Genomic DNA, 15,397 nt, shown 5'->3' with positions numbered 1-15,397 from the left:
TCATTCAACTCAATTCCTTTTGTCCTTGCGTTCTTCCAGGGGGTGGGTGTGTGTATATGTAATGTTGCTGCATGTATTTGTGTGTATTTTGTTGCGTGTGAGGGTGGGGGTGGGAGTGTTGTGTGTTGCGTGTGTGTGACACTCTCTTTTCCCTCTCCCCTCCCCTGTGTTGTAGGTGCAGTACTCACTGTGGTCGTCGTCGCTGTTGTTGGAGCTCCTGGTAGAAGAGAAGGAAGATCATCATCGGCAGTATCTGCAATTCGGGCTCCATGGCCTCCGGGTTCCTCGTGGGGTGTGGAGAGGTGAGTGTTTTCCCTTCTGTGTACTGCTTCTGCCGTGTTTTTGTTCGCGTTGGTTCCGCCCCGGAAAAGGTGGCAGATAGGTCTGTTGTGATAGGGTGAGCGGTACATTGTCTTCCGCCTGTCTGTTGGCGGTGTCCGCCGCGCTGTTTGTTTGTACCGCCATGGCGGTCGGAGTGTTAAAGTGGCTGTCTATGTTGGCGGTTTCCAACACGGTCGTAATCCCATTTTTTTTCCGCCAGCCTGTTTGCGATATTACCGCCGCTTTAACACCGACCGCCAGGGTTGTAATGAGGGCCTAAATGCTCTGAACACCTTTATAGCCTCTTCAGTTAAAGTGTTCCACAGATGGTAACTATGAGTCAATATGGTAATGGTATGGTCAGGTGATTATTTTTTCAGTTTTCTAAAACTACTCTCTTTACATTGTCAGTTATTGTTACAGAATATTTATATGACTGGTTATTTTGTTTGCCTGCTGTAAATTGGTATGTATGGATTAAAGCTCTTCAAAGCAGCATTAAGGCTGAAATTAAGTGCTGTGTTACGAAAATTTAATCAAACCAATTTTGTATATCCACAGTTACATAGGACTGGGCAATATCACACAAGTTTCCCGTAGTTTCATTTTTTGCAAGTTAATTACTTTTGATTTAGGGACATTGCGGCCATAGCTTTGCCACATTTTAAAGATGCATCCTGATTTAACTTTAAAGTCAAGCAACTATTTCTCGAGTAAAGCACAGACAGACTGGGGACAAGGAAAGGCAGATCAAACAAGATGTGTGTTTAAACAAGTATAAATAAAGCATATAATAGTTGAATCAGCGGTCCTAAAGTGTATCAACTGCAAAGTTTATTGTATCATGCCAAACCAAAAGCTCTCATAAGATGAATTTGGATCAAGTAATAAAGTCAACTCATTTCTGCTTTGAAATAAAGTTCAACCCTATAAGTTAAAAAAGAGGCTCATCGTTTAAATAGCTCAAAATTAAAACAGCTCCAATATGATCATTGAAGCAGCAAATTCGAAGAATCAAACAAGATTCTCAACTCAAATTGAAAAGCCACACCAACCATATTGTCAATGATGACAACATACAAAATACTCCCTCAATAAATTATTGAGTCTCACCTAACCTACAGACTTTAGATCAGCTACTTGTGTAACTTTTATCATGCATTGGAAGAGAAAAAGCGACCTCATCTGGACTTTCTACAAACCATTGAAACCTGTGAAAGCAACGTTCAATAGAACAGCCAGACTAGTATCATGAGCAAAAATGATACAAATATAATTACAGTATATAATTTATACTGTCTCTCTCTAGAAGTCTTTGACTGAGTCTAACTGGCATGAGTAACACAAAAGCTGTCAACAACACTAGCAGACCCATATTTTCAAGCCACTCAAAACCATTTTGTTTGGCTTTTCATGGCCTCATAGATATGGTGTAAGGCAATGCAGCGCAAGTCTCTAAGGGCCAGATGTAGCAAACGTTTTGCATGGCGCAAACTGCAAAATTCGCAGTTTGCGCCATGCAAAACGTGCATTGCGATGCACATTCCCATTTTGCGAGTCAGTACCGACTCGCAGAATGGGAATGCGACTCGCAAATAGGAAGGGGTGTTCACCTTCCTATTTGCGAGTCGCTCCGCGATGCAGAATTGCTTTGTGACCGTGAAAGCGGTCGCAAAGCAATTTGCAGTTAGCACCCATGTGACGTGGGTGCTAACTCATTTGCAAAAGGGAAGGGGTCCCCAGGGGACCCCTTCCCCTTTGTGAATGGCGCCACAAATATTTTTTCAGAGCAGGCAGTGGTCCAATGGACCACTGCCTGCTCTGAAAAAATGAAACCAAATGGTTTCATTTTCCCGAGTGTATTGCAACTAGTTTTCCTTTAAGGAAAACGGGCTGCAATACAAAAAAAAACTGCTTTATTAAAAAAGCAGTCACAGACATGGTGGTCTGCTGTCTCCAGCAGGCCACCATCCCTGTGAGTGCAGGGAATCACAAGGGGGTCGCAGATTGTGACCCACCTCATTAATATTAAAAGCAGCACAGCAAAAAGACTTGCGGCACTGCCCTATGCCAGTTCATTGCAAATATGCCCCCAGTTTTGAAATCTGTAGGAGTAAGATCATTAAATGAATAGTTCAGACCCCAGAAATATTTAATAAATTAAGTTAGTGGGGAATGCTGAGGACTGTGAAGAGGAACGATATAGGCTTTACCTGGAACCTCAGATGTTGCACATATAATATAATATAATATAATATAATATAATATAATATAATATAATATAATATAATATAATATAAAATAATATAATATAATACATATTATGTCAGTGGGGAAGGCTAAGGACTCTAAGGAGAAGGTGGACATAGGCCTACTGTATGCAGAGATGTTGGGATATTTTACCTGCACTGGCACTTGTTCTTATCTTAGTTGCCAATATTGGTTGCAGACAAACCTTCCATAGGGTAATGGAAAGATATTTGTGATACAGTGTTAGGTCAGACAAAGAGTTATGATCTGTTTTTCTACCACACTTTCCAAAAACGTTTTCAATTTTTGAACTTCATTTTTTAAATGAGTGATGGCCCCTCTCCCTTTAGAAAGTGGTGCAGGCCCATGCATATTTCATTCAATGGATTTCCAGCTGATCTGAGACTTCTTAATTTTTTTTCCAATTAAAAAAGTGTGTGTTATAGGACATGAACTAGTACAACAGTAGACAGTATTACAGCATGCAAATCACAAACCTACAGCCAGGGACATTAGCCTCTCCTATCTTTCTCTGTGCAGTGGTGGTGATCTCTGCACATGTAGGAATACAAATTAATAGTCAATGTCAGAGAGTCCGCTGGAGTCATGGGAAAATTAGGAATAACTACTACTAAATGAGAGGGGTTTAGGGAAATTTAAGGAAAGTTTTAGGATGGACAGCTTAATACAAAACACAGAACCATCAAAAGTAAGACAATTGCAAAACACAAAATACACTTCTGACGATACTACAGCCCTAAAGGTGTCACAACTAGTGTAAATGTACTGTGTCAATGTATTTCAGTCCAGCTTTGAAGTAAATCAAACACCACACACATCCAGCCACAGCTCGTGCAACTCACTCCCAAAGAAATGAATTGAAGCGGGGAATTAAAATTCCATTGCATATAAGCTCATGTTTAAACTGACTAAAAAATCAATATACATTTATATATATATATATATATATATATATATATATATATATATATATATATATATATATATTAAATATTTTGAGTTCAATATTAAACGTACATTTAAAAAATACATTGCATTTATAACCCTTTTTTTAAAAAAAATTAGAACAATTTTAAATCAATTAAATATATACCATTTAACCAAGTTTTCTAAATAGTAAATAAAAATAAAAAAGCGTGAGGGTAAACAATCTTTTATATTGTTTAAAAATTTATATTTGTAAATTTAATTAAACTATTTACATTATTTTGATATGTAGTACACATTTATTTGAAGAGTCAAGTGGCTGTAAATGGTATTTTATTATTTAAAGTCTAAGCATAAATATTACAATTAATTAGTATTTATATTATACAATATGTTTTTTTTTGTTGTTTTTTTTTAGATAAACTTTGTTAAATTTCCCTATACTATCCCATAGGGTGTTTTCCATCTCTGTGGAAGAGGTCCTGCCCCAGTGGCAGAACCATCCGCCAACTAGGAGAAACGTAAAACAAAAGTCACAATGTTACTTGTGGTAACTTTATGGTCATATGTACAATCCTAGGCCATTCCACTCCTTTATTGAAGAGGACACAGACATATAACGCAACTCTTAGTACTAAATCTCCACTAGAAAAATGATGAATAGCAAACAAGTGGAGACTTAGACCTTGGTGTGATAGTAAATATACACATGAGCAAACTACACATGTATCTTTATGTTTGTGAATCAGGCCCTTTATTTTTTAACCTTTTGGTGTGAGTCTGTGCAAGCCCACTTTACTCTTTTTTACAACAGTGCTGTTTTGTGAGTATGTGTGTGTGGGTGTGCGTGTTTGTCTATTGGGCTTAAGGGAATGATTTTGCATCTCTGATATTTGTCTCAGGTGAAACCCGGTGAGACTTCTCTCACTTTCATCCTCCTAGAACAGTCCTCCTGTTTTCAGTGCCAATATTTAAGTTAACAAGTCTCTTTGTGTAGTAGTTGTGCCCTCATAGGCCCTAAACAGTGACCCATTACCTCACTGATCATTTAGCAATGGGTATTTGTGGCAACTGGCAGTTAGTTTTTGTTGAGGGATGAAGTTGCTGAGACATCCGGTTATTATTTAAGGATGATGTATTCCTATCCAATTATTTGTGGGAAAATATTAGATATTTAGACCAACATCAAAACTTATTAAAAGCAGTTTAAGCAATCTTGGAGAGAGGTGGCCAATCCCATGCCCTTTATGAGTAGTGATGGTTCTGAAACATGGAGGTTAGCTTTGCAGACTCTCATGCTGAGGGAGTTGCAATATAAGAAAACGGCAGGCTCCAGTGTGTGCGTGGCTGTCACAAAGCGCAAAGAGTATAGCACATTTTTAGGGTCGAGCCTGCTTTGCATGCGCTCGCGCATGCGTATCGCAGCGAGACGCTTTCGTTACTAGAAAAGGGCTCGGAGCCCTGTCGACGTCACGTCAGTGTGTTTCATTGGTTCGTGGGCTTGCCTATTAAAATCCGCTTGCTTTCATTAGTGGAAGGCATGCACACGTCATGCCTTTTCTGGTGGTTAGCCCTCCTCGAGCGCAGCGACCAAGTACAGAACACATGCGAGGCTCACTGTTTTCTGTCGGATCGTGGACTACTTTTTCTCTATTTTCCAAGCGAGATTTCGCTTGGCAGCAGTCGAGCGCTTTACACAGTTAATTTCACTTTTTCGGGTTACTTACATAAAAGCACTTTTGCCGATAGATGAAAAATCGGGTTAGGAGTTTACAACGCGATCAGCTCTAACATGAGCAAACGCAAGACCCGTTGCATTACTAATGCTTGTTTGCATTGCTACCAGGCTGATGTAGAGCCGCTGACTTTTCTTTAAAGTTTAAAGATGGCCACTAGAAATAACAATGATTATGTCTGATTTTCTCTACAACTTAGCACACTCTGAGTAGGGTTTTTATTGTATACATTGGGTACAATCTGCACCAGAATAAATTCAGTCTAAGAGGCTTCAAGACATAACTCATTTCTGGAACACTTACATGTTGCCTAGGCACTTAACTTAAAAGGCTTTAAGATTTCTTTTCACCATGGGAAATAAATCAAAACGTGTATTATATGAATTACTGCTTTGCAGCAAATTTGTTGCATAGTGCCCCTTTTTCCTCTCCTTCTCTTTTTGTCTACCTGTTTCTATTTTATAAGTATACTTTGCCTTAGACTTTGTTTCTGTTTTCTGGGACATGCATTGTCAATAGTGAGGGACGGCAACTCAGTAGTAAAACTATTTTGGCAGACACAGCCTGCCTCCATGTTCTGTTTTTTGGTAATGTGGAGGGTCTTCACCATGCCCAAACATGTGTCTAATTTTATGTTTTTGTGTATTATAGACAGGGTCCCCCTGCATCCCTGTTCCCTTCTGCCTCTGAGTGTGTCCCCATCTGTTCCAGTCACCCTCTTTGTTCCCACTGTGAGGATGAGGTGGATATGTGTACAGTGAGGAGGGATACATGGAAGAGTTCACATACTAGCAAAAATGCATAGGCCAATAGTCCCCATTTCCGATGCTAAGCTATGTTTTTGTGGCGCACCATATAACTTAGAGGTCATAAACACTTACCAGGACTCCCATTTGAAAGACTTCAATATTGAAGAGAACTGGAGTCTGGACAAAGGAATATGACCCACAAGTGACCAATGGGAGAAGGTTTAGCTAGGAAAGAAACATTCTAGTTCAGCAATGATGTCCCTCTGCTTATTCTGCTATAAATACCCTTATCCATAATGAGTTTAATAGGATGGTATGATAGAATGTTTCTTTCTATGAATTAGCTCATTTTTGGTCCGTGTACCGTACTTGACACACTTATTAAAGACATCATAAGATATAGGTTGGCTGCTCATCAAGATCTCTCTATGCTTTGCTGTCAATCACAGTGTCTCGAGACATACTTAATACACGTTCGGCAGAAGAAAAATAGTTCAAGGCAGCTAGCAATACACACACTGCTCGTTTTTGTGAAAAAAATGTTTTAGAAACCTACTGAAATTGTACTTTTCCTTTGCAAATGGTGATACCAAAGAAAATTGTATTACATTAAATGCTAGGCAGTTTAAATGTAATTGAGTTCAGCCTCCAAAGTTGTCGACATGAAGCGATCATCTCCAAATGTACAAACTCCTTTATTCGCGTAATTGGGAGGTTAGGAGAATCGGAGTAACGTGATGAGACGAACCTTTTCCACCGACCCACTGTGTTTTACGTTGACTGTATGTAGTTTAACAGCATGGCTTTTCGTTGCACAAATTGTCGCACAATATTCGAGTTTATTATGTTACTGGGAGCTACTAATTTACTTGTTTGCCTATAAAAAGCGATTTATCTTTTGGCAATTGTGCACGTCTTTTTACAGACAACAACGTTAATTGGCCTTCTGAAGACAGCCAGGCTCCTCCGATTGGTCCGCGTCGCAAGGAAACTGGACAGATATTCCGAATATGGTGCTGCTGTTCTCATGCTGCTAATGTGCATATTTGCACTCATCGCACACTGGCTGGCCTGCATTTGGTATGCAATTGGAAATGTGGAAAGACCCTACTTAATACACAAAATAGGCTGGCTCGATTCTCTTGGCGAACAAATAGGAAAACGCTACAACTATACCGACCTCAGCTCTGGTCCGTCGATCAAAGACAAATACGTGACGGCTCTTTACTTCACGTTCAGCAGTTTGACAAGCGTTGGATTTGGAAACGTCTCCCCCAACACCAACTCTGAAAAGATCTTCTCTATCTGCGTCATGCTAATTGGATGTAAGTAGTTTTACTTGACTATGCCTTCGCCAATTAATGGTAATTAAGTAAGTAAGCTGGTTGTCGTCTTCCCTTTGTATGGGACCAAATGTTTATTTATAGGACGAGCGCAGCCACCAATGTTAAACAAAATGTCATTGTAATCACTGGCAACTTTCCATAAGTGAAATCCCGACAAAAGTGCACATAGCAGCCCCGCGGCAGGAGGTAGCAACTACAGTGGGGCCACGTGGGGCTTGCTAAGGTCATGGCAGCCCACCCTGCTCTAAAAAGCAGCCCCCTCGCCTGCTGTCCGCCAGGGAAATAGCAATGTGACATGCCAGCCAGTGAGGCCTTTATTGAAATACAGGATTACCCAGTGGCAGCCGGTAATTTTAGGAGGGAGGGGGCAGACGGGACACACATGCGCACACACACATGCGCAAGCACATTCATTTACATCACTCAATACCAAGGGGCATATTTATACTCCGTTTGCGCCGAATTTGCGTCGTTTTTTTCGACGCAAATTCGACGCAAAACTAACTCCATATTTATACTTTGGCGTTAGACGCGTCTAGCGCCAAAGTTCATGGAGTTAGCGTCATTTTTTTGCGTGAACACCTTCCTTGCGTTAATGATATGCAAGGTAGCCGTTCCCGTCTTAAAAAATGACTCCGATGCTATTGCGTCGGATTTATACTCCTGGGCAAAAATGACGCCCGGGAGTGGGCGGGTCTAAAAAACCCGCATTTGCGCCGTATTTTAGCGCCTGGGTCAGGGCAGGCGTTAAGGGACCTGTGGGCTCAGAATGAGCCCAGAGGTGCCCTCCCCTGCCCCCAGGGACACCCCCTGCCACCCTTGCCCACCCCAGGAGGACACCCAAGGATGGAGGGACCCACCCCAGGGACATTAAGGTAAGTCCAGGTAAGTATTTTTTTGAATTTTGTTTTGTGGCATAGGGGGGCCTGATTTGTGCCCCCCTACATGCCACTATGCCCAATGACCATGCCCAGGGGACAGAAGTCCCCTGGGCATGGCCATTGGGCAAGGGGGCATGACTCCTGTCTTTGCTAAGACAGGAGTTATTTCAATGGGGGATGGGCGTCGTAAAAAAATGGCGCAAATCGGGTTGTGGCGATTTTTTTGCCTCAGCCTGACTTGCACCATTTCTGGACGCCCATACGCCATTTTCCCCCTACGCCGGCGCTGCCTGGTGTACGTCGTTTTTTTTAACGCAAACCAGACAGCGCCGGCGGCTAACGCCGGCTAAAGTCATTGAATAAATACGGCGCCCGCATGGCGCTTCAGAATGGCGTTAGCCATCGCTAATTTTTTTGGCGCAAAACTGCGTTAGCGCAGTTTGGCGTAAAAAAGTATAAATATGGCCCCGGATGCTTTGCTGAACCTGGCTGGAGCGTGGCGGTTGGTGCGACAAATTTATACGGCAGTGTAAGAAGACACGAAAGCACCTGCATTGGCAGTTGAAAATAAGTGGCATGAGGTGAAGGGAGAGCAGGTTATGGACCCCAAATGGGAGGCCATACATGAAGGGATGATGGAGGAATCTACTAATGCCTGTTTCAAGCTAATCGAATATATAATTTGAGCATCAGGTGTATCTGGCCCCTAAACTTCTACAAGCTATTTATCCAGGGCGGCCGTCCTCCTGTGCATGCTGTTCCATGGTGGATGCTGATTTTCAGCATATGGTGTGGGAATGCCCAATTGTCAGGGATTACTGGTGTGCAGTGGTAGCCAGGCTGGAGAGGGCCTCTGGGTGGTCACTCTCTTTGGATCTGAAATTATGTCTCTTGGGAATGGTCCCAAATCACGAGAAAAAGTATCTCAGCAGGAAGTTTTTGTTACTGTGGCTGGTGCTGGTTAGACGTAGGATTCCTAATAAGTGGATATCAAGGGATGCGCTCAGACTTCTGGACTGGTTGCAGTATATGGCAAAGTGGGCAGCTGCAGAAGAATGGCACATGCGATAATAAGTTGTTTGATGATATGCAAGCATGGAAGGCTATGCTTGCTGAGTCTCTTGAAATGGAGGTGCAAGGCTCCCTTGAGGAGGTGGGCTCTAGGGGTATGAAAGAGGTGAGTGGGACTGTGGAGCTGGCCCATAGCCGAGATGGGGGGTCAGAATGTGGCCTACCATGGAGATTTGGAGAGGTCAGCCTCAAAAACGAACATTCTAGCTGGTACCCATTGTATTAAAATGGTTCTTGTGCTTTGATGTCATGTTGGTATTGTGACCTAGATAAAGCACAATGGGGTGGGGAGTGGGCAATGATTGGGCTTCCTTGTTTTCGAGATGAATAATTACATGTAATATGGCACCACGTGTAGATGGCTGAAAATTGGTAGTTTTCAATTATAAATACCATGAAAAAATAAAAATAGATATCTACTTGCATACAAAAGGTATGCGCAATACCAGCTCCAACATATGTTCATCTGCTTCACAAAGTCATGAGGTGAATTTTAGTAATGGAGTGCGTCTCAGTGAGGTAGATGTGCAGATTCAAAGTTTCTGCACAACATATTCACCTCCATGTATTTAGAGGAAGAATATTACACAGTTGACATAAGCGGACAGAGAGCAAAAATTGTTTATAACATTAGCTCAATAATCTGGATTTGCATGATATTTTCACATTATATTTCATGAAGGCCTAAACATATTTAAACATGCTGAAAATGGCATGAGATTAAAATTATCCTGTCTCACTCACACATTGCTTTGAAGGGGACACAGCACTAGAATGTTCTTCTCCTGAGCAACATATGTCCACATTTTTACAAAGCTTACAAATTCCACACCTTGAAAAGGTGGCATAGTCTTCTCAGATTTACGGAACTCCAAGCATTACATATAACGTAGTGGAAAGAGCACTCCTCTACAAACATGTCAGATGTCTCATCTGCAGTGTTTACATTTCCAGCGATTATAAGAATTTGTAAAACTGTGGACAGGATGTCGGCCATGTTTTTGATGGCGTGCCTTGTCTGGCAAACTTCAAATATTGCCCTTTGCAGGCCTGTGAAAATGGTTTTCTGGATGAGTTTTCCTGTAAAATAATCTTTTTTTGCCTTAGAATGCTGTATGAAAATGTCATTTCTGAGGGATTGCTAACGCCGGCTAACGTCATTCAATAAATACGGCGCCCGCATGGCGCTTCAGAATGGCGTTAGCCGGCGCTAATTCTTTTGACGCAAAACTGCGTTGGCGCAGTTTTGCGTCAAAGAGTATAAATATGGGCCCAAATATTCAAACGTGCACCATGAACGTCAATACACCAAACTGCCAGGTAGCGGAAGTGACATCACACTCCCTCTCACCTTCAATTTTACTCAAACATACATATACACACTCTATGACGTAAACACACACTCGCTTGCAAACATGCACACAACATACATTTAAGAGCATTTTTTTACTTACCTCAACTGTCCGAGAACACCATATTCCAGCTAAATGTACTGCAAGCAAGTGGAGCCCCAAACAACATCTATAATGACCAGCTGCCACTGTGTTCCTGGCACTGATTTTGCCACCTCTGAGGCCATGGGTCGCAAAGGCAGTGGCAGGGGTTGCAAGGGGCGTGCTGGGGATCCGAGTTGTGACCCCTGGCAACCCCTAAATGACGTCCATGATGTGCACTCACACATGCACCAAACATTAATTTAAAATTTAAAAATCTCACTTACCTGCAGCTCTGCCTTGGAGGTCCCAGGAGGCTTGGGACTACCTCATTTTTTGACCGTAAGTCAGCTAATGAGGGAGGGCAGCATTCCCAAGCCTCAGAGGTCCCAGGAGGGTTGGGACTGCTGACTTTTCAGCCAATGAGGGAGGGCAGCAGTCCCAACCCTGTCACAGAGTGGGACGAGGTCAGTGAGATTGCTGACCCCGCTCCACTCTCTGACGATGTCACTGATTGTCACTCAGTCCTAGGCACTTTAGGGCTTAAAGCTGGAGCACCAAGGTAATGAGTGCTGCTACCCCTCGTCACCAAGAGGGAGGGCCTCAAGGGTCTTTGCTGAGGTGAAGAGGTCATGCTCACAAGAGCTGTCACATCCTCAGCCCAGCAATGTTCAGCTCAGAGAGCAAGGAGCCTGCACATTTAGTGCATGTCTAGCTCCTGGCTGCCTGACCTCAAAATGAGGAGTGTCTGCCAGGCTGACCTTTGCTCTGCCTGACAGACACTCTTCTTGAGGGGCAAAAGATGAGGGGTGTGGCCACTCATTCTCTATGGACGGGCCCTGGCTGGGCTTACCAATGCATAGTTTATAGTTAAAATCCTCTTGTTGACCCTTAATAGTGCACCGTTTATTACTAAGAGTCTGCAAAATTTGCTTACTTTGCTTTCACATAATTATGCAAAATGTTAGCAAAATGATGCAAAATTAGGAATAATTATGTGAAATGCAATTCTGTCATTTTGCACTATATTTTAGATCAAACTGCGTCTGCATGCCAATTTTGTAAGCACAAATGCATTCAACAAAAGCACAGAGAACAATAGCCACACGCAGTCTGTTATTCCCATGCGTTTACAGTAAATTTTTACCATGAATGGCATGTAAGTAGGCAAAGTCGTGTAATGGGGTAATTTCAGAAATAGGCACCAGAAGAGTAGTGCAAAATTCCCAAAAGTCTGTGAATTATGCCAAAGAAATTTAAATTTCGTACAGGCCTAGTTCTTACTGTGGTTCCACACACATTGCCAAAAAATCCTTAACAATTACAATGGTGGGGAAACCCTTCTCTTCATCCTGTCATCCTTTCATTTTTGCAATAAAATGCCCTTAATGCCAAAATATGTAATATTTGGGAACAGGAGTTAGCATTAGAATATAAAGGGGCCTATTCACAAAGATGTTGAAGGGTACGAAAAGGAGCATTTCTGTAGTACTACTTCCTTACCCATATATGTATTTGTAAATCTGCCCCTAAATACTGGGGCTGGTGGCTCTCAAAAATGGCAGGGCATGCATAATATACTTACTGCTGCTACATTAACATGGTTGATTTTTGAAGTTTTTATAGATGTCAAAATCGACCCAGTGGTATTGGAGGGATTTACATGAGCACCAGTTACATTACACAAGACTTAATTTAATAAAAATAATAATCTTACCTCAGTGGCGATCTTCTTCTTTACACATTCGAGAGCTGATTCTTTAAAATCCACTTGCATTGCGCTGACTGGCTGTATTGAATTGCTCTGCATGCTGGGCCCATGGAAATGCATCTCAGCCAATGCAAACACTTCTCTCAGGATGCTTATAATTGTAAACAGTGGAAGAGCAGTGTGAGGATTGGCTGGGGCAGGGAGTACTGTGTTGTGTGATTCTAAAATGACTGTTGCCTGTATGAGCAGGATTAGAATTACAGAGATCCTTGTTTATCAGTACATTATCCCTCCAAGAGTGTCTGATCTCCTTTGTCTTTTTAGTTCATTGATTTAGTCCCATAAATCTTCTCCCAGTGTAACAGGAAGACTGCTGTTGCCTTTTTGAGGTGAGCGTACAGTGCAATGCAGCATGGGAAATTTGCAGTTCTTTTCAAATTCCATGGTCTGTAGTGGGCATTCCGCCCCCTTCCAAGGGGGCAAAAAGACTGCTGGGATAGGGTCATACTCCATTGCGGAGAAAGCCACTCTTTCCTTATTTATTATTTTTTTACAATTTCCTTGGTGTCATGTGGGCTTTCTACCACACCAGGTAGCTGATTGGGGTTGAAGAAGTACTGTTGTAGCTTTTTGGGGTGGGGACACAACGTAGTGTCTGTTTGGGTTACCCCACACCACCTTTTTTGTTTATCCTTTAATACTGTGCTGTGTAGTGGGCTTTTCCCCCCTGGAAGATAATGAGATGTAAATTCCCCCAACCACGCTCCAGGGGACATAAAAACGGCACAATTTTTAAATTTAAAATGGGAGGAGTGCGTGCAATGTCCGGAGGGCCATGCCCTCCTCCTTGGTGTTTTGTCAGTGGATCCCTAATTGAGGCTAGAAGTCCGACTGTGATCTAAAGGAAGGTATCAACTTGGGAGAGGTACTTATGTAAAGAGGACATTGTCTCCTTTCCAACAGTACCAGCCCTGCATAGATCGATGCTCGGGGCCAGTGTTATTCCCCACCCAGCACCGATCAAAGTGAGAGCAGACTATGAATAAAACATTTGCTTTGTTTACTGTGACATCAGCACATTATAGCAAGCAAAAAGAAACAAATCCTGGCGTAAGGGAAGCCTTACCCTGATGTCCCGATTTTGTTTTTGAAATAGAAAAACCTTCCGTTTTAAACAAAAGAAGGATTTCCAGAAGCACCATGGTGAATAAAGAGTTCACTATGTTGTTGGAAGTTCAAACTTTAAAATGTTGTTGGAAGTTCAATGTACTTCATCCATTCAGAGAGCCTATTGTTTTACTTTACCAGGTAATTTGGATGGACCACACCATGAACCATACGAAAAAATTCCAACCATAAATTTTAACCCTATGTTTTTCCCAGTTTTTCCAACAAAGTCATGGTGCACTAAGTGTTCTCCTGAGTATTTTCCTTTGCAAAGGCTCATCACCCTACAGCAATGTCTATAGAGCATCTACATGCATTTTATTGAATTATTATTATTCATTTAAAGCTATTTTAACTCATATAGCCTTCATTGTGGTATACTATTTAAGTTATCTAAGCGTTTTATTTTTCCATTTTCATTTGCTTGTTGATTGAAACACATCTTATTCTTACCTGATAGCTCCAGCTTTATCAAGAGGGAAGATTAATTGACCCTACAAATTTCCCCTGTCACCAGAGAGTTCAAAATTGATAAATGTTCTTTGGAGAATGGAGCCTAGTTGGTCTAATTTATACCTGCCAGGCCTGACATGATGTTTCATCCCCTTTCATGCGATATTTTGAAATACTGAAAGTCTCTGAATGTTGATGCAAAAGTTCCTGTGTTTTACAGATATGTCTTGTCTTGATCATCTAAATGCCCCAACTAGGGACATATGATTACCAGGCTCTGTACCCTTCTCATCTGAAAAGCCAATATTAAGAATCATTTGGATGCCTCAGTTCCATATTTTCAGTGCATGTTATTACTTCTGCCTAGTTAGTCTTTTTCCATAATTACTACATTTTATGGAAGCAATTACAGCTTGAAGATTTTTCACACTTTAATAATTGTAATGACACACAGATAAGAAAGGCACGAGATTACGAGCTCACAGATTGGCCCTTGTCTGACCCCTGCAGCAACATGGTGGGATCAGACAAAGCTCCCTCCACACAGACACAAACCCACCTTTGCTCTCCACCCTCTACCCTCAATCTCAACTCCTACCATCCATTTTGTAGACTTTTTCTACCTATTCTGAGGAGGAAGAAAATGTCTGCCATGCTCTTGCTGGAACAGGGGAAAAGCCACACGTAATATCTCAGGACTCATGTTATTATTTCCTATTATGGGGAAAATACTCATAATCGGACACTTGTATTGCAGCAATACAAACTAAAATCAGAATTTAAAGCCATCTGTGTTCAAACCTGAAAATTTGCCAAACTCATATTTTCAGACCCAATAGCGTATCTCATAGCAACTGATCTACCTGGTAGGTACGTGAGTATTTATTTGAAAAGATATATCTTTTTTGTTTATACCTATCTCATTGTTTCATAGACATAAAACATGGCACATTTAGGAAATTGCCTCCCTTTGTTTGGAATTATGAGTCAATGCAGCTTTGGATATTTTTTCCACTTTGAATCTACAGCACATTTAATATCTGCAGGTATGATATATGGACTGACCTAATATAGTTTATTTAATAAAGTTTTCCAGTGAACCTTATTTATATTAAGACTCTAAGGGCCAGATGCAGGAAACGTTTAGCGAGTCGCAAACGGCAAAAATTGCCATTTGCGACTCGCTAAACGCATTTCCCTATGCAGAAATGCATATTGCGAGTCGGGACCGACTCGCAATATGCATTTCAGAATCGCAAATAGGAAGGGATGTTCCCTTCCTATTTGCGATTCGGAGTGGAATGCAATACCATTTGCGACCGCATATGCGG

The 15,397-nt window shown here is 41.6% G+C and overlaps 1 protein-coding gene across 5 annotated transcripts in view; it reads left to right on the top strand.

The window, feature by feature from the left end:
• Positions 1 to 15,397, top strand: part of KCNH7 (potassium voltage-gated channel subfamily H member 7) — a 1,745,544-nt gene that overhangs the window by 1,500,190 nt on the left and 229,957 nt on the right. For all 5 annotated transcript variants that reach the window (XR_011201481.1, XM_069224264.1, XM_069224261.1 and 2 more), the window contains one exon: positions 6,930 to 7,329. Coding sequence is in view for 4 of the 5 variants with exons in the window: in XM_069224264.1 (XP_069080365.1) it covers positions 6,930 to 7,329 (400 nt within the window). In the remaining variant the exon portion in view is untranslated. The remainder of the gene's footprint in view (positions 1 to 6,929; positions 7,330 to 15,397) is intronic.

The sequence above is a fragment of the Pleurodeles waltl genome, chromosome 3_1, assembly GCF_031143425.1.
Source record: "Pleurodeles waltl isolate 20211129_DDA chromosome 3_1, aPleWal1.hap1.20221129, whole genome shotgun sequence".
In the NCBI taxonomy this organism is placed as follows: domain Eukaryota; kingdom Metazoa; phylum Chordata; class Amphibia; order Caudata; family Salamandridae; genus Pleurodeles; species Pleurodeles waltl.
Note: the sequence above shows the minus strand (reverse complement) of the source record. Positions and strands in the feature narration are given on the sequence as shown.